The sequence below is a fragment of the Malus sylvestris genome, chromosome 17, assembly GCF_916048215.2.
Source record: "Malus sylvestris chromosome 17, drMalSylv7.2, whole genome shotgun sequence".
NCBI lineage: Eukaryota > Viridiplantae > Streptophyta > Magnoliopsida > Rosales > Rosaceae > Malus > Malus sylvestris.
Window position 1 is genome coordinate 21,618,193 of NC_062276.1, and position 19,423 is coordinate 21,637,615.

The 19,423-nt window shown below is 34.8% G+C and overlaps 2 protein-coding genes across 8 annotated transcripts in view; both read left to right on the plus strand.

Moving 5' to 3' along the window:
* Positions 1–19,423, plus strand: part of LOC126612388 (NEDD8-conjugating enzyme Ubc12-like) — a 118,435-nt gene that overhangs the window by 22,699 nt on the left and 76,313 nt on the right. The gene's annotated exons all lie outside the window — the stretch shown is intronic.
* LOC126612389 (NEDD8-conjugating enzyme Ubc12-like) lies at positions 9,719–17,443 on the plus strand. 2 transcript variants are annotated; one of them, XM_050280804.1, is made up of 8 exons: positions 9,719–9,804; positions 9,909–10,022; positions 10,319–10,427; positions 10,536–10,614; positions 15,723–15,781; positions 16,815–16,882; positions 16,968–17,042; positions 17,153–17,443. In XM_050280804.1, exons 2-6 carry the CDS (start codon positions 9,914–9,916, stop codon positions 16,861–16,863), a joined length of 405 nt encoding a protein of 134 aa, XP_050136761.1. In that variant the 5' UTR covers positions 9,719–9,804; positions 9,909–9,913; the 3' UTR covers positions 16,864–16,882; positions 16,968–17,042; positions 17,153–17,443. The 2 variants fall into 2 exon arrangements, with proteins under 2 accessions (XP_050136761.1, XP_050136762.1); XM_050280805.1 differs by lacking the exons at positions 15,723–15,781; positions 16,815–16,882; positions 16,968–17,042; positions 17,153–17,443 and adding an exon at positions 10,719–10,822.

The window sequence follows — 19,423 nt, forward strand, 5'->3', positions numbered from 1 at the left end:
TCCCAAATTAACCTTGTAATGACCTATGAATATCCGCTAAAATATGTTGTGTGATCGCATAATTTGGCATGAGTAGTGGGGATACCTTGGTAAAAGCAAAGAGGTGAGGTTGGTAGGTGAGAGTAATGGGGATATCTTATTCAGTAGGTACTATTTTGTTGTTTTTTTTATCTACTGCATTATTCACATCAATGCGTTTCGGGTTGGAAAGATAGAGAGGAGAGGGCTCGGCCTTGTTAGTTGTCACCATCCCAGAAACAAGCCCTTCACTTTCTGGGGCACATGAAAGTTGCATAGCATACAAACCCCCAATAGACATGCCCATTGAATTCAACTTTTTGTCCTCTCTCTTCCTCTCTGGTAACCTAGCTACATCCATTGTATTTTTTCAGTTTGCTTGCTCAATTGCTTTCTAGGAAGAAATTAAACATTCGATCAACAAGGAAAGTAATAATAATGATTTGTAGATGAAGGTCATCTCATATCTGTCCATCTTCTTTCTTTGCCCAGAGCTTGCACCCACCTCAGTATATCAACATATCGAGGACTAGTGAGTAGCGCGTACTGATGACTAATTACATGTTCGATTGAAATTTCTTTTCATTAAGATCAATGAAACAAGATGTATCTCTAGACCATCCATAACCGAAATGCAAAGTAAATCAAAGCTCTTATATCTGGGTTCAATCTTTTTATTGTTGGGAACACAAATCGGTCTTCAAAATATGTTAATTACTTGATCATATTTTCCTTATAATTTTGGGGTATTTTGATATGGGTCCAAAGTAACTAAAAATTGGACCTATTTCAAAAGTCAAAAGTCACTAAAAATTAGACCTATTTCGAAAATATGTTTATAAAATTGGACCTATTTCTAATTTTCCCTATAATTTTTCAGTTTTCAGGCTAATAATATAATAAGCATTCTTCATTACACATTGAAAATGCTAATTTACTTATTGTCTTCCATTTTTTTTAGTGTCAAAGCGTAATTAAAATTGTAAATTTAATTCTCGTTTGTCAACAGCCTAGCCTAGGATTTAGCCAACTGGTTTCACACTAACGACCTCAACAATTTGGAAGATATTTGAGAATATGTATTCTAATTTATTGGAAGGTATCTCTATGGTTTAACACCGTCAACTTATTGGAAGATATTTTTATGCTCCCGGTGAATTAGCTCTATTTTCCAAATTTTGCAGCTATGTCAAGAGAAGGAGAAAATGGTATTGATTCCCCTCGATTATAGGAAATTAAACAGAGAGTAAATGGTAAGTTTTTTTTTCTCCAAAATAAATAATTAAATGCATAAACATAACCAAAATTACAGAATCACGTAATTTGAATTGAATAAAAACTGTTATTAGTACTTCAAAAATCTTATTCTACATTCTTCACAAATATATATATATATATTTTTTTTTAATCATAAAAAATTTGGAATGAAAAATATAATTTGTGGAGTGCTAATAACAATTTACATTTTTAATTTATAGCTCTTTCTTACTCGTTCTTTTTATTTCTTTCAAAATCTGTATGCTATTTTTTTATTTATTTCTTTTTCATTATTTTTCCCTCCTCATGTGCCATATTCAGTTTTTCTCTCCCAAATATGAAATCTAGAATGGTTGACTGCTATTATTATTATTTTTTAGCACATCGATTTATTTTTAGAGTGTTGATAGACCAACTTCATTGTCCTATTTTTCCAGCAACATTCTAATTTCACTCACCTTAAAAAATTAAAAAATTGAAATGTTATTTTCTCACCCTTTATTATTTCTAAAGTAACCTTTAATATATATTAAAAATTTTATACATTTTTTTTAATCTATCCCATCCTTAATCGCAGCACCACATTCACGGTGCAGCCGAAGCCCCAACCCGCCTGCCCACTCATCCCCATCTCGCAACCCATCCACCACCACCTCTCAATAATCAATATCTTTGTCCCCTACCCACCACCACACTCTCTCCTGATACCTACCCCTCTGCCACCGAAACCTGTCCCCCTTTTCACGCCATAACCAAATCCTTCTCCAACTACATGGCCAACCCATAATAATTACTCTAGATAGCCCCCAACCCCTATCCTCATTTGGGATTTCAATGAATGTCATCCAACCTAAACCCTAGAACCCAACAATTTTTTTTTGGTTCAAATCTGTGGGTGTTCAAAAGTTTCTCCATTGAAGTGGTTATAGTAGTTGATGGTGGCGCAGTATTTACATGTCAGCTGCCCAATTATAAACAAGGGTTTAAAAGTATTTTTCTAAAATGAATATATGTCAATAACATTTTGATTACAAGGTGGGTGAGAAATGGGGTGAGTTTAGTAGCACTCTATTTTTATACTAAATGGAGGGAAGTTTGGCTAAACCACACAATGATCAACCTAATTTGGCATCAAATTCACCATCCACGCAATTCGAACCTAAAACATCTTACTTATGATGAATATCACCAAATCATAATACTGAGTGGCTGATTGACTGTTATTTAAATTAAACAAGTAACCTATACTTCCCATAAATGTAGGAAAATGGTTTTGAAGAATCCGATGCATAGGATAGAAGCATGATGGGACTTGAACTCACAAGTTCTTTATGACGCATGACTAGGATTTAATAACCACCTTGCAAGGATTTTTAGGGTTTGGCCTGAGTAGATCAGGGATTTTACTTGATGTAATCAAAATTTGTAACTAAACACCAGTTGAAATCTGTGAGGGTGTTGGCAACCGGCAATATCTTCAATTTCGATAAACAACACTGAAGTCATAGAATTAGCCGACCAATGAGCACATTCAATTTAGATAAACAGCATTGCTTTGAGACGAACTGATTATCTAAGTCTCTGTCAGCAAATAATCTCTAAGTACTTGTTGGAATAGGTCATCTTATTAGTCTAAAATTTCATCAACTAATGATAGCTCGATCAAGAAATGAAAGCAAGCACGCGAAATTATGTACAATCTTTTATTACATTCTTATTTTATTGATTACATTCCTATTTTGTTTGTGCTTACGAAAATGGCATATCCCGTTGACGGTAGAGTCGAAACCGAAACTGCATGGTTAATCGCTGAAAGATGTTTTCTTGTGTGGAAGAAATTTCATGAAAATTATAGCAGTCGGTATGGAACTAGTCGTAGGAAAAGTGCACTTACTAGTTACTAATATGATAAAAATTTTGAGTTTTGCATTAGGCAAATATAGAGATGCTCAGACAAAAGCGGTGAAAATTTATCAAGGTGACACAAATATTGGGGATGAGGTAAAAAATTTTCTAATTTTTTTATTAGCACCTACTTTTATTTTTTTTGAAATAATTAATTTTTTCCCACTTTATTTGTTTTAGTTGATGCAAGCAAACAGTTGGTACCTAATTTTGCCCAAATTCATCACAAGGTTCAACCATCACAAATGTTGGAAAGTTGTGAAAATTTTGCCTAAAATACTGAATTATTAAGCTTGTTTCTAATGTTGTTCCCAAAAGACGACGCTAAGAGGTGAGACTGACAGGGAGACTGGTTCATTTTATAGAAGTCAAGTTGAGTATGAAAGGAACTTGAGATTGATAAAAAAGATCGAAAAGCTATGTTCATGAAGGTTGACAACAAAGCATCACCAAACATACAAGCTTTTTGAACGCACAAATGAAGGAAAGTGACAAGAAGAAGAAATCTTTTCCATGATGACGGACATGGCATCTCGAATCTTAGTGAAGACGAACCTAGCACCACAAATTGGTCTGGGTACATATAATTATCAGGTTATCTTATTAGATTTTTAAGATGTACCCGTTTTTATTTGAGAAATAGAATTTAATTATAATGTTTCATTGATTTATGAAAAAATAAAAATTAACAAAGCACTTTAATTAAATATAATAGAACTATATATTAAACAAATAAATCTCGAATAGTTACAAAAATGTCCTTTAATATTTACTCCTCATTATTTGGGCTTTAATTAATATAATCGCAGATTGCATCCGCTATATTAATTGAACATAGCACCAATTAATTTACTTTTGCTCCTTATATTGTTCTTTTGCACTTTCCGAATTTACAGTTTTGTGAATTAAATCTTTGAAAATCTATATGCGCAGGTTTGAATCCCCAAGCATGTCGTAGGTTTGGGATATGTCACTTGCGTTCGAGTTCAAATCTTTTTTCTCACAAGTTAGATGAAAGTGGAGTATTCACCAACTTGCATGGTCGGTCTTATAATTCTTGTGCGACATAAATAAAAAAGTGTACATGTATAATTGTGTATTAAAGTCAATTTTGATGCTCCCAAGCTACATGAATAAAAATGGTTACACCATTCACAGACTGTACATACATCATTGGATTTAGATTCATTGTCTCTGTTAGACTAAAAACTTGAGGGTTTTAGAAAATTGGAGGTCTTGTGCGGTAACACTACATGCACCATCCTACTTAAGTTAGGGAAAATAATACTGGTTTTTTGGATATTCAGGATAGAACTACCTGCAACTTAGCCGGGAGGCAGGAAATGGGTTTTTGGATATTTAGGGTGTGTGAATAGTTGAATAGAGAATACTTTATTGTACCGCAAACATAAATTGATAACCAAGTGTTATTATATAAGTAATTGAGCAGTTCAAAATGATTTTTTGTTTGTTTATAATATGATATTTAGTATGCCAGACCGTGTTTTTGATACAATGAAAATTTTATGTGGCATGGTTACGTTTTTGTGACATGGCGGTTCCGTAAATGAATCCAGAGGACATAGAAAAAAAAAATGAAACGAAAGAATCCGAAGTCCCACGTCTAAAAGTGGACACATCAGCACTCTCAACTCCGTGGGTAACCAGAGGTTTAGTCAGCTATGACTGCCCACTAGGTCTCTTGACTTGGGCTGGATCTTGTAAAAAGTTGATGGGCCTCAACGTGGGTTGTCTCAAAGCTTTCACACAACGGTACTTGAGAAAATAAAAGGTTAGGATTAGATGCAACATGCATGTTTGTAACTCAAGTGATTGATCTAAGTTCTATGTTATTTTTTTATGAAACATGGTGTGGCTAAGGTAGCTAGAGTAATGTACGAACATTGTTCTCGTTATATTTTCAATAATATCTCCAAGTTAGCACGTGTGTTATAACGGATAAAATCGTAATAAGAGAACAATCAAAATCATAATAGGAGATGGAATTTAAGAATGTTTTTAAGGAGACAATAATACCATATCTACTTGAACAAGGTTGAATTGAATTCCAGATTTCCAATTGAGGAGTGAAGAGGAGGTGGTACCTAGTGACCCTGTCAATGGGTGTAAAAGTTGGGAAATTGACCATCTCCGGATTTCTTTCACCGACTTCACTAAATCAATAAATTTGGATCCTTGAAATTTGATTTAACGGTTAAAGTTATTATAACTTTTAAAGGAATCTCCAGTTTTTAACCGTTTGATCAAATTTCAAGATCCGAATTTATTGATTGGGTGGAGGGGTAGGTACCCCCTAGCTAAGACTGGACAAGATCAGCTTATCTCCTACGATTTTGGTACGATGTAGGCAACTTATCTCCTCAGACTATGACCTCAGGTCTGTGGCTGATGGGTGGAGACATCCAATCGGTACAAATTAATTGATTATGATGGATCAATAGTAGAGCATTACAATAGCTGTGATTTCGTTCACCTAGCAAAGGATTCTGCATTTATGGAGTTGTTTATGATTTTTCATAAGAAAAATTAAAATAAAATTAAAAAAAAAATAATAATGAAAAAAAAAACAAATAAAGCCGTAGTGAAAGATACTACAAAAAGATAAAAAGGTAATTTTAGTCGGACCTGGATTCTCTCCGAGGCAAACCCTCGGGATCTTGCTGAGCGACAAACACTACAAACAGGGAGTTCCTTTTAAAGTTATAATAATTGTAACCGTTGAATTGAAATTGAATGACCCATGTTTGTCTCTCAGCATGATCCCTAGGGTTTGCCTCAGAGGATCCAGTTCCATTTTAATCACCATTCCGCCGTTATATAGTATCCTATGGCCAGAAGGTTGAGAGAAACAATATTTATTTTACCTTTGATTACCTGATTTATGACTCAACCGGATGTGATTTTGGAGTATTTTCCTTCACAAATAAGAGAATTAGGCATTTTAGTTGCCCCAAGAGTCGTTCTTGATCCCAGTTGCATACTGCACCTGTATGGTTCGTACCTAATCTTTGATAGGTTAGTTTAATTAAATTTTGTTTTGTTTCCCTTTTTTAGTTGGAAAGATTTGCTTTTTTATTTTTTTTTTATAAAAGTTGTTTACTTCTCATACAGTCATACTTATATGCACTTAATACATATATAAATCATGTGAACATGCATATTTAATATAATTACTACATTTAATCATTCATGAACGGAACATAACTACATTGGGATCAAATTATATAAAATAGATTTAATGTCGTGTGGAGTCTTGATTCAATAACTTTTTATTATTGTAGCAAGACGTCAATATAATGATAATCCCGTTCCATATAGTCCATTTTCCTAACAAAGACATATCAAACACTGCATGAAAAAACGGCTACTGGGATAATGTTTTATGCGAAGCCTAAGAATTGTCACATTAGATCATGAACATCGTTCCACCCTATTGAGCATAACTTGCACTTGGAAATCTCCATGCTAGGCTCAGTAACGCTATGGATTATAAGTCTCCTTGTGTCGCAATTTTCGATAAGCCTTAAAAAACGAAAATACAGATAAATAAGATTTACCATTATAGTAATAACTAATCTCCGAGCAAAAACCAAGACAACATCAAATTGTTGAGAAATTTTTTAATGTGCCGATAATATGTCAGGTACACCAAGTGTTGAATACTTAAAAAAATATTCAAATATTTGTCTTATAACACTTGGTATACCATGTCATTTTCCTGACACTGAACACTTCCTTTGAAATGGGCACACCGAACACTTCCTCCAAAATGCCAAAATGCCAACCAATGTCTTACCTAGATGTGAGAAGAATTCGTTGAGTTCTCCTAACAAGTCTCCAAGACCAAGCTCTCGGTCACAGACCAAACCTAAAAGGATAAAACTAGAAGATGGAATTCAGTACTCACGATCTATCTTGTGGAACTGTTAGCTACATTGCAAAAAATGAAAGATTAGTTCAAAAGAAGATGATATAGAGAGAGATTGAAGGCTCTTGAATTGATTGATGTCTCTGATACAATAGGTCTAGCATAATACACAAACACACATTACACCAAATGTTCTAATGCAATTTGTAGATTTTTATTTTAACTTTTCAACTAATTAAGTTATTACATGGGAACTTTAACGAAAAGCTTACAGTATTGTTCACTTTAACGAAAAATCACATTTTTACACTAAAAAGTCAATCATGTTACTATTCATTGTACCCTTTGTTTTATTTTTATATTAAAACTCAAAATTTTCAAACTTGTTTCATTTGTTTTCTTTTATTACATTTTGTTATACCAAACATTGTTCCTGATAGATTTTCAAAAATCTCTACAAGTTATCATGTGTGTTATGATGGATAAAATTGTAATAGGAGAACAGTCAAAATTGTAATCGGAGATTGAATTTAACAATGTTTTTTACGAGACAATAATACCATATATACTTAAAAAAAGTTGAATTGAAATCCCAATTTCCAACTGAGGTGTGAGGAGGAGGTTGGCCACTTGTTTTTTGTTTTTCTATTTTCATTTTCTGTTTGTCCAAAGGGGTACAAAACAGGTCATGGCCCGGAGATGACAAACACGACGATCTCGGGTTCCGATTCAATGCCGCCTCATACGGCTTTTTTTTTTGGGAATTGTTTTCAATAACAACACCAAGCCTGCTCCAACAATTTTGGTCTAGCAATAGGTGGCTACTTCGCTGTTTTGGTTTGTATTGTGAGAGAGCAAGGTGCCGGGCAAATGTGAGGGAGAAGCTGGTGTTTGGTTTGCAAGAATAGTAGATATGTTGGTGTTAATATTGCCTGCGAAAATATGTTGTTTCGACTTGTATGGTCGGTCTTACGATATTTGTTTATGTAAATGAGTCTGGAATGTTCGAGTCCTAATTATCTTCCTCGGACACTTACCTGAGCTTCTGTTCTTATCCGTTTGATAAAAATCCCATGGTCGTAATATAAAGATCAAAGTTAAAATTGAAAATATAAAGATTATAATTTTCGATATAATCTTTTTTTCAAAGTGTGCACCTAACTTATGTCGATACCAACATGTTTTGATTTCTGATAGTTTTCTATTAAATTATAAAATGTGTTGTCAACTCTGTATTTTAGTTTTAGATATAGTTTGTTCATTGATTTTTATATTAATCATACTTGTAAAATATGTTGTTTCGACTTGCACGGTCGATCTTATGATATTTGCTTATGCAAAGAAATCTTGAACATTCGAGTTCAAATTTCTCTTTCCATAAGTTAAGTGAATTTAGAACATATCCAAATATGTTATTTCAACTTGCATGACCGATCTTATGATTCTTGTACGATACATGAAAAAAAACAGTAACATTTTGCGTAAAATGTATATAAGTGACCGGGTTTAAAAATTTAGCTTCTTTACATACTTGCATGACTACATGGACAAAAACAGTAATAGTATCGATAAAATGTATAAAGTTAATTGCAAAAGGAATGAAAGGGCATAATGGTATTCTGGATATCAGTGGACTGAGAGGGATAATGGTTGGTGGGATTAAGTTTTAGGTTAAGGAGGTTTTGCACCAGTATACAGTTGCGGTCACAATGGCTACATGTTTTTTGATTTTCTGTTTTCCTTTTTCATTTGTCCATAGGAATTTTTAGTACTCATTCCTACCAGCTGCTGCGTTTGAAATCCTATATTTACAGCTATAGTCACTTACTCACTCCCTCCCTCCCTTCTCTCTTACTCACTCCATCTATCTCATTCCTCTGTCCCTCGTCTCTGTAAACTCGCTCCCTCTATCTCCTTCCCCCCTCCCTCTTCTCTGTAAACTCGCTCTTTCTCCTTCTTCTTTCTCCCTCTTCTCTCTTCCACCTTTCTGAAATGGAACATCCCGAGTTGGCTAACATTCTACCTTTCGTTTACGGAGGTATTTTCCTGCTTTTTATTCTATATACTTGTATTGTTTACTTAGGACAACCTGCGGAGGATGACAACCTCCGGAGGGGGAATGCTGCTCAGCTGAGCGTCATTCCCCCTCCGGAGGTTGTCCTTGAGCGTCATTCTCCTCCTCCGCAGGTTGTCCTAAGTAAATAATACAAGCATATAGGATAAAAAGCAGAAAAATACCTCCGTAAACGGAAGTTAGAATGTTATGTCGTTGTTATAATTTGTATTTTTAGTTTTCGAATACATTTTTATTTTTTTTTCAAATACAGTCGAGGATATGTTGTTGATATGATTTGTATTTTTAATTTTTGAACACATTTTTATTTTTATTTTTTCAAATACAACTGACGGCATGTCATTGATATGATTTGTACTTTGGAATTTTTTTTTCAAATACAGCCGACGACATGTCGTTGATATGATTTGTATTTTTAGTTTTCGAATACATTTTTTATTTTTTTTTTCCAAATACAGTCGACTGCATGTTGATATGATTTGTATTTTTGGAAAGAGAAGCCTATGGCCGCACGAACCAGTAGCAGGAAGACAAGAATAGAGAAGAAAGGAAGATTATGAATCCGTTTCATTCCTTGGCCGTCTTCATTGTGCCTCTCCTATCTTTGCTTTCCCATTCCATTTCCTTTCCTTTTGCTTTTCTGCGGCATTTCTTCGAGCAGGTTTTCTTCGATGTTTTTGTTCACAAATTGTTAAACACTTACAACAGACATGTATGGTTCATCTTATTACCCGTTTTAAATTTGTGCTTTTCTTTTAATTACAGAAACCATGATCAGATTGTTTAAAGTGAAAGAAAAGCAAAAGGAAACAGCTGAAAACGCAAAAGAGAATGGTCTCGTAAAGAAGCAAAGTGCAGGAGAATTGCGTCTTCATAGAGGTAAATATGATTTTAGGATGTATATATGTTATGATTTGTTGCAATGTGGTACAAAGTTATACGCTTACATGCATATTAAGTTCCTAAATACACATTTAACTCCAACGTACGTAAAGGCAAGGTTTCTGTGTTTATTTTAATTCCTTCAACCAGTCCTTCAATTGTATTATGACACAGAAATCAACGCAATGACGTTTTAGGATTCATATTGCCGATCCTATTTAGTGAGAAAAGGCTTTGTTGTTGTTGTTGTTGTTGTTGTCGTCCTTCAATTGTATTATGATGTTGTCTTGTAGATATAAGTGAGTTGAACATGCCAGAAGAATGCAAGATTTCATTCCCCAAAGGAAAGGATGATTTGATGGACTTTGAGATTACCATTACACCTTATCGGGGATATTATATGTAAGTAACCTTTGATCTGAAGCTTCATTTGGCTCTCTATACGTTGTTTGGATTTTGCAACTTCGATGTCATCTTGCTGACACCGACATTTTGTACCTCTTGTCGCAGGGGTGGTGGGTTTGTCTTCACGTTTAAAGTTCCCGCAGTCTACCCTCATGAGCCTCCGAAGGTCAAGTGCAAAACCAAGGTAACGAAACCTTAGTTATATCAGAACTTAACTTTCGTGTATATTGGTTACGATCCAAACCATAATATATATCTGGTGTAGTATAATGCATACCATATGTGCAGATCTACCATCTCAACATCGACTTAGAAGGAAACACTTGACTTAACATTCTTCGGGAAGACTGGAAACCTGTCTTAAATATAAACACTGTTATTTACGGATTGTGAAAGCGTGCACATGTACAATTGTGAAAGTCAAACTTGTGATGCACACTAGCTACATGAATAAAAATAGTAACATTTTGCGTAAAATGTATATTTGTGACCGAGTTTAAAAATCTAGCTAGTCTACATACTTGCATGACTACATAGACAAAAACAGTAAGAGTATCCATAAAATGTATAAAGTTGATTGCAAAAGGAATGCAAGGGTATAATGATATTTTGCGTAAATATATATTCATATATTACAGGATGGGACATAAATAGGAAAATTAAAAAGTTCCACTATTTTTATTTTATTTTTCAAATTAAGAAGCATCTGGTTGCTTCGTCAAGGTAGTCTATTTTTTTGGAGTCCAAAAAGACTTACCGAGTTATTTTAGCCTCCATAGCCATTATTGTGTATGCACAAGCGTCAAAAATTGAACAGAGGACATTACCGTGTGAAACATTGAAGATTGATTGTGGTCAACGAATACCATATAGGGAAAGAATTGTGTAGTCCTAATTATCTTTCTCGGACACTTACCTGAGCTTCTGTTCTTATCCGTTTGATAAAAATCCCATGGTCGTAATATAAAGATCAAAGTTAAAATTGAAAATATAATTTTTTTTCTTTTAGATGGAAGTTTCCTGCATGTTTCACTTCCCCTCTTTACTTTACGTCTCAATATCCTCTAGCAATTATTCAGCAGCCATGGATGAGAGGGAGAGATAGAGATCGAGACGGGCGATATTTAAGGGTGAGAATCAAACTCAAGATGTTGAATACTTAATTAAATAAGGGGTACCCTTAAATAAGCTACAAGTCCATCGTTGGTTGAATTGAATGCTTGAATTTAGGCGAACTGTTATGTCTTCGGGCCATTGGGGCCAAGCCCGTCTAAGCTTAATTGTTGCTTATAGATAATTATTTGTAAAAATCGTGTTTATTAATTAGCATATATGCTTCATGTATTCTTGGAACAATATGGGTTCACAATTTTAGTTCCTTAGCTTTGAATACAAAATGATACGACAAATTCAAAAACTAGTTCCCGTTGTTACACTCGTGTAACTTTATTAACAAAAAAGAAAAACATCAACCTTGTTTTATGAAACTGGCGGGGTGAGCTAGACCAGAGTAAATGAGCATCCAACCATAGCTTAATCCGAGCGACGCCATTTTTGTCTCTGACTTGACGGGTCATAGACTGTATTCTGTGTTACAGTTGCATCCCAAACTTGTTATATGAGAATAGTATGATATTTATTATTTCGATAAACTCGTTTTCGAGTTGCATATTAATTGGTTCCTCCCATAGGCTCTGTTTACTTCTCTTCCAACCCAAAACCCAGCAAAAGGCCAAAAATTTCAGTGGGTATATCTGTTCCATGCTGGGTCTGCAACATCTCACATCGATCAACAGAGAGAAAGTGATATGCCTTATATATACATGTTCACCTCCATTTACTACGAGACCTTTTGAAACCTCACTGGCTTCGAAGTTCATCGGAACTCCGAAGTTAAATGAGTTCGAGCGAGAACAATCCAAAGATGGATGATCCACTAAGAAGTTTTTGTGTTTTTCCATAAACAAAATCGTGCAAGCTGAGCCTAAAACAGATAATATCGTGCTACGATAAAATCAGTCTGGAATGAGACAGGGTCTGCGTTGCCATGCTTGGTGTGTACTGAGGGGAGAAGTGCTGGGTCTGCGTTGTCGACACACCATCACAATATTTCAGTAATTTTCTGGGTCACCAAAATTATTGTATATATCTAATTTTAAATTGACTTGGTCGTTGCTTGGTCTTACACACCAGTCCAAAAACAAGGCTAATTTGGTAAATTCATCAAAACCAGAAGCAGCAGAAAAGCCAGCCTCTTCCCTTCCCTCCCAAGCCCACTTAAACACCATGACCCAACCACTCCCACCCTCACCAGAGAAAAATGCGTGACAGAGTCCTTACCATAGGTAAATGAAAGTTGTGGCCCTCCCTCAGCCTGCGGTCAATCAGTCATCCCTCCCTCAGCCTGCGGTCAATCAGTCATAGCTTGTCACATCTTTCATAAGTTCATAGGTTCAACTGGCGTTTCCAAAAAAAAATGTGGAAACAAAGAATTTTGTTATTGCCAGAATCCAAATAAAGGTTTTACATATAATATTATTGTTTGTGTCAAACGATTATCACTTACTAATTATCTCCACTTCTTAAAGTTTCAAAGCTCATTTGATATCTTAATGATTTAAATAATAAGATTCAACTAGGGGTCCAAGTCGGAATGAGATTTTAATTTTTGACAATAAATTTTTTTGAATCTCTACACAAAAATTTCGAATTTAATGTTTTTTCAAAAGTTGAAATGAAAATTTGAATGGATTGAGAGATTCTGATAACTAGGAATTTTCGATATAATCTTTTTTTCAAAGTGTGCACCTAACTTATGTCGATACCAACATGTTTTGATTTCTGATAGTTTTCTATTAAATTATAAAATGTGTTGTCAACTCTGTATTTTAGTTTTAGATATAGTTTGTTCATTGATTTTTATATTAATCATACTTGTAAAATATGTTGTTTCGACTTGCACGGTCGATCTTATGATATTTGCTTATGCAAAGAAATCTTGAACATTCGAGTTCAAATTTCTCTTTCCACAAGTTAAGTGAATTTAGAACATATCCAAATATGTTATTTCAACTTGCATGACCGATCTTATGATTCTTGTACGATACATGAAAAAAACAGTAACATTTTACGTAAAATGTATATAAGTGACCGGGTTTAAAAATTTAGCTTCTTTACATACTTGCATGACTACATGGACAAAAACAGTAATAGTATCGATAAAATGTATAAAGTTAATTGCAAAAGGAATGAAAGGGCATAATGGTATTCTGGATATCAGTGGACTGAGAGGGATAGTGGTTGGTGGGATTAAGTTTTAGGTTAAGGAGGTTTTGCACCAGTATACAGTTGCGGTCACAATGGCGACATGTTTTTTGATTTTCTGTTTTCCTTTTTTATTTGTCCAAAGGAATTTTTAGTACCCATTCCTACCAGCTGCTGCGTTTGAAATCCTATATTTACAGCTATAGTCACTCACTCACTCCCTCCCTCCCTTCTCTCTTACTCACTCCCTCTATCTCATTCCTCTGTCCCTCGTCTCTGTAAACTCGCTCCCTCTATCGCCTTCCTCTCTCCCTCTTCTCTGTAAACTCGCTCTCTCTCCTTCTTCTTTCTCCCTCTTCTCTCTTCCACCTTTCTGAAATGGAACATCCCGAGTTGGCTAACATTCTACCTTTCGTTTACGGAGGTATTTTCTGCTTTTTATTCTATATATTTGTATTGTTTACTTAGGACAACCTGCGGAGGATGACAACCTCCGGAGGGGGAATGACCAGCTGAGCGTCATTCCCCCTCCGGAGGTTGTCCTTGAGCGTCATTCTCCTCCTCCGCAGGTTGTCCTAAGTAAATAATACAAGCATATAGGATAAAAAGCAGAAAAATACCTCCGTAAACGGAAGTTAGAATGTTATGTCGTTGATATAATTTGTATTTTTAGTTTTCGAATACATTTTTATTTTTTTTTCAAATACAGTCGAGGATATGTTGTTGATATGATTTGTATTTTTAATTTTTGAACACATTTTTATTTTTATTTTTTCAAATACAACTGACGGCATGTCATTGATATGATTTGTACTTTGGAATTTTTTTTTTCAAATACAGCCGACGACATGTCGTTGATATGATTTGTATTTTTAGTTTTCGAATACATTTTTTATTTTTTTTTTCCAAATACAGTCGACTGCATGTTGATATGATTTGTATTTTTGGAAAGAGAAGCCTATGGCCGCACGAACCAGTAGCAGGAAGACAAGAATAGAGAAGAAAGGAAGATTATAAATCCGTTTCATTCCTTGGCCGTCTTCATTGTGCCTCTCCTATCTTTGCTTTCCCATTCCATTTCCTTTCCTTTTGCTTTTCTGCGGCATTTCGTCGAGCAGGTTTTCTTCGATGTTTTTGTTCACAAATTGATAACACTTACAACAGACATGTATGGTTCATCTTATTACCCGTTTTAAATTTGTGCTTTTCTTTTAATTACAGAAACCATGATCAGATTGTTTAAAGTGAAAGAAAAGCAAAAGGAAACAGCTGAAAACGCAAAGGAGAATGGTCTCGTAAAGAAGCAAAGGGCAGGAGAATTGCGTCTTCATAGAGGTAAATATAATTTTAGGATGTATATATGTTATGATTTGTTGCAATGTGGTACAAAGTTATACGCTTACATGCATATTAAGTTCCACCTCAATCATTTACGGTCTTGTCTCGTGGCAAATTTTCAGCCCATAATTTGCATGTGCATGTATAAAATCATAACTATTATACGTATGACTTAGCATTTTGCTCATTCGGAGTATTAGATTAAATTCATGAAAACATAAAACTTCAGAGAAATGGGACTACATAGTGGCAGTGTCCCAATCCCTTATGCATCGTCATGTGCTTTAATTTACTGACATAACATTTCATGATTAGTTTAAAACATCATCACTTTAGCATGTTAGTTGTATGCGAGTTCTTCTCCCAAAGATGCATGAATGCAAATTGCAATCAGTTTTTCAGCATGTTTGATCCATATCCCGTAATTTTGGGTTGGGCCTGGTGAAATAGGCATTAAATGTTGGAATTCAAAGCCCATTATCTTACCCAAAAGCCGTTTTCCTTCTTCCTCTTGTGCAACTCAAATCCCCATGAACACTGTTATTTACGGATTGTATCACCTGTTCACGGTATCTCTGATCGTAACACAAAATATTTCGTGACCTCAAACAAATTATCCGTTTTGTTGTTGCTAGGTTTTATTTGGATGTGTACCTGTTGTGAACTCAAATCCTGCATTTCTTCATGCAGGAACCTAACATCGACTTAGAAGCGGGAGCTGTTGCTGAACCGAAATCAAATTCATCACAGTATGCTTCCATGTCTTTCAATGCATCTTTATAGCACCGTTTATTTTTCTAATTCCATTTGTGAGATGATATGGTGGCGATCAATTGTCAATTTAGGACAAAAATCACCCTAAAGATAGTCAGGTTCTTAGGAATATGATGCATCAGGGAAAGCAATAGAGATATTTTTATGTCCTCTAGGTTTATGTAACGAAGATTATAGATCCCGAATGCATAATTTGCATTTTTACATAGTATGCTGTTCCTACCACCTGATTTCCTTTGTCTTATTTATTAGACATAGCCCTAAGTTTTCTGGATTTTGCCCTAGGAATAAATGCTGTATTTCTAGTGCATTTTATGAAATTGATAGGCAGTGGAAAAAATCTTAAAGGTTATGAATATGCATTATTTGGTCTTTCAATTACAACTTGCATCTTGTACTTTTATTTTAAAGTCATCAAGAGACTGTAATTGAAGGGATTGAGAATCCACGGACTTTTTTTTCTTCATTTTTCGGGTATCATACATAAAATGAAAAAGGTATGATACCCCAAAAATGAAAAAAAAAAAAAAGTTTGTGGATTCTCAATCCCTCCAATTACAGTCTCTTGATGACTTTAAAATAAAAGTACAGGATGCAAGTTGTAATTGAAAGACCAAATAATGCATATTCATAACCTTTAAGGTTTTTCCACTGTCTATCAATTTTATAGAATGCACTAGAATTACAACATTTATCCCCAGACAAAATCCAGAAAACTTAGAGCTCTACTATGTCTCAAAAATAAAATAAAAAAGGAAAGCAAGAATGCGAAATTATGTACAATCTTTTATTACATTCTTATTTAATTGATTACATTCCTATGTTGTTTGTGCTTACGAAAAGGCATATCCCGTTGAAGGTAGGGTCGAAACCGAAACTGCATGGTTAATCGCTAAAAGATGTTTTCTTGTGCGGAAGAAATTTCATGAAATTATAGCAGTCGGTATGGAACTAGTCTTACGAAAAGTGCACTTACTAGTATGATAAAAAATTTGAGTTTTGCATTAGGCAGTTGTTGCGATGCTCAGACAAAAGCGGTGAAAAATTATCAAGGTGACACAAATAATGGGGATGAGGTAACAATTTTCTATTTTTTTTTTGTCAGCACCTACTTTTATTTTTTTGAGATAATTATTTTTTTTCCCACTTTATTTGTTTTAGTTGATGCGAGCAAACAGTTGGTACCTAATTTTGCCCAAATTCATCACAAGGTTCAACCATCACAAATGTTGGAAGGTTGTGAAAATTTGCCCAACATACTGAATTATTAAGTGTGTTTCTAACGTTGTTCCAAAGGAGACGACGTTAAAAGGTGAGACTGACAAGTAGAGTGGTTTATTTTATAGAAGTCAAGTTGAGTATGCAAGGAACTTCAGATTGATAAAAGAGATTGGGAAGCTATGTTCATGAAGGTTGACGACAAAGCATCGCCGAACACACAAGCTTTTTGTAGGCACAAATTAAGGAAAGTGACAAGAAGAAGAAATCTTTTATGTGATGAGGCACCTCGAACCTCAGTGAAGACGAACCTAGCATCACAAATTGGTTTGGGTACATATAATTATTAGGTTATCTTATTAGATTTTTAAGATGTACCCCTTTTTATTTGAGAAATAAAATTTAATTATAATGTTTCATTGATTTATGTAAAAAACATAATTTAACAAAGCACTTTAATTAAATAATAGAACTATATATTAAACAAATAAATATCGAATAGTTACAACAATGCCGTTTAATATTTACTTCTCATTACTTGGGCTTTAATTAATATAATTGCAGATTGCATCCGCTATATTAATTGAACATAGCACCAATTAATTAAGTTTTGCTCTTTATATTGTTCTTTTACACTTTATGAACTTACAGTTATGTGAATTAAATCTTTGAAAATATATGTGCCCCGGTTTGAATCCCCAAGCATGGTGTCGTAGGTTTGGTATAAGCGTTCGAGTTCAAATCTTTTTTCTCATAAGTTATATGAATTTGGAGTATTCATCAACTTACATGGTCGGTCTTATAATCCTTGTGCGACATAAATAAAAAGTGTACATGTACAGTTGTGTTTTAAAGTCGAGATCTTGATGCTCCCAAGATACATGAACAAAAATAGTTACACTATTCATAGATTGTACATAAGCGATCGGATTTAGATTCATAGATTGTCTCTGTTAGACTAAAAACTTTAGGGTTTTAGAAAATTGGAGGTCTTGTGCGGTAACACTACGTGCACCATTCTACTTAAGTGAGGGAAAATAATACTAATACCTTTGGATTAAGCCTAATGAAGTAGGTTCGAGGTTCATGGGTGGTCTTGCTTTAAGTTGATTATAGAAGGAGTGCAAAGGTATCACTGGTTTTTTGGATATTCAGGATAGAACCACCCGTAACTCAGCCGGGGGGCGGGAAATGGTTTTTGGATATTTAGGGTGTGTGAATAGTTGACAGAGAATACTTTAGGGGTGTGATATTCACACACCCCATTTTACTTCTCACGCATACCTTTTTAATTTTCAACCGTAAGATTGGATGAATTGAAGAATATCAACTGACATAATTTATCAATGGGTGTGTGAGAAGTAAAATGAGATGTGTGGATAGCACATCCCATACTTTCTTGTACCGCACACATAAATTGATAACCAAGTGTTATTATATAAGTAAATGAACACTTCAAGGCACTTGCCATTTGGTATGGTTGTGAGTTTGCTAAGTCTATGGGCTTGCATAGAATTATTGTTGAATCAGATTCTAAAGAGCACATTTCTGCTTTGGCTCATGATATGTCCTCTGGCCGCTAGGAGGCTTATCCTACATTGACTAAAATATTAAGGCTTAAGGATATCTTCCAATCATGCCGCTGGTCTTGGGTTCCGAGATCGGTCAATCTGGCGGCGAACCACTTGGCGTCGAGAAGTAACACGGAGATGTGCGTGTCTACTTGGATTAGCCGTCCCCCATCGTCGTTGGTTCATATTTTGAACAAGGATGGTCTCCCTTGTCCCCCATAATTGTATTTTGGTAGTGAAAGGGGTGACGCTTGGCACTTGGTGCTGTGTCTTTAGTCTGTACTCCCATCTTCACTGCTTTCTATTTTTCTCCTCTGGTTGTTGCCTCCTGGTAGGCTTCCTTGTGTTTTAGCTCCGGCCCTGGTTATGAATTTATCCAGTTTCTCAAAAAAAAAAAAAAATTGGACACATCAGCACTTCAACTCAGGGGGTAACCAGAGGTTTAGTCAGCTATATGACTCGGTCCACTAGGCCTCTTGACTTGGGCTGGATCTTGTAAAAGTTGATGGGGCCTCAACGTGGGTTGTGTCAAAGCTTTTACACACTACAGTACTTGAGAAAATAAAATGTTAGGATTAGATGCAACATGCGGGTTTGGAACCCAAGTGATTGATTTAGGTTGTATGTTATTTTTTTTATGAACTATGGTGTGGCTTAAGGTAGCTAGAGTAATGTACAAACATTGTTCTCGTTATATTTTAAAAAATCTCTCCATGTTAGCACGTGTGTTATGATGGATAAAATCGTAATAGCAGATGGAATTTAACAATGTTTTCAAGGAGACAATAATACAATATCTACTTGAATAGGGTTAATTGAATTCCAGAT

Coding starts and splice junctions, on each gene's coding strand:
- LOC126612389 (XM_050280804.1), top strand. CDS start 9,914: ATGATCAGATTGTTTAAAGTGAAAGAAAAGCAAAAGGAAACAGCTGAA. Junction 10,023..10,318: donor AGAATTGCGTCTTCATAGAG/GTAAATATGATT, acceptor GTTGTCTTGTAG/ATATAAGTGAGTTGAACATG. Junction 15,782..16,814: donor CCGAAATCAAATTCATCACA/GTATGCTTCCAT, acceptor GTTTTGCATTAG/GCAGTTGTTGCGATGCTCAG.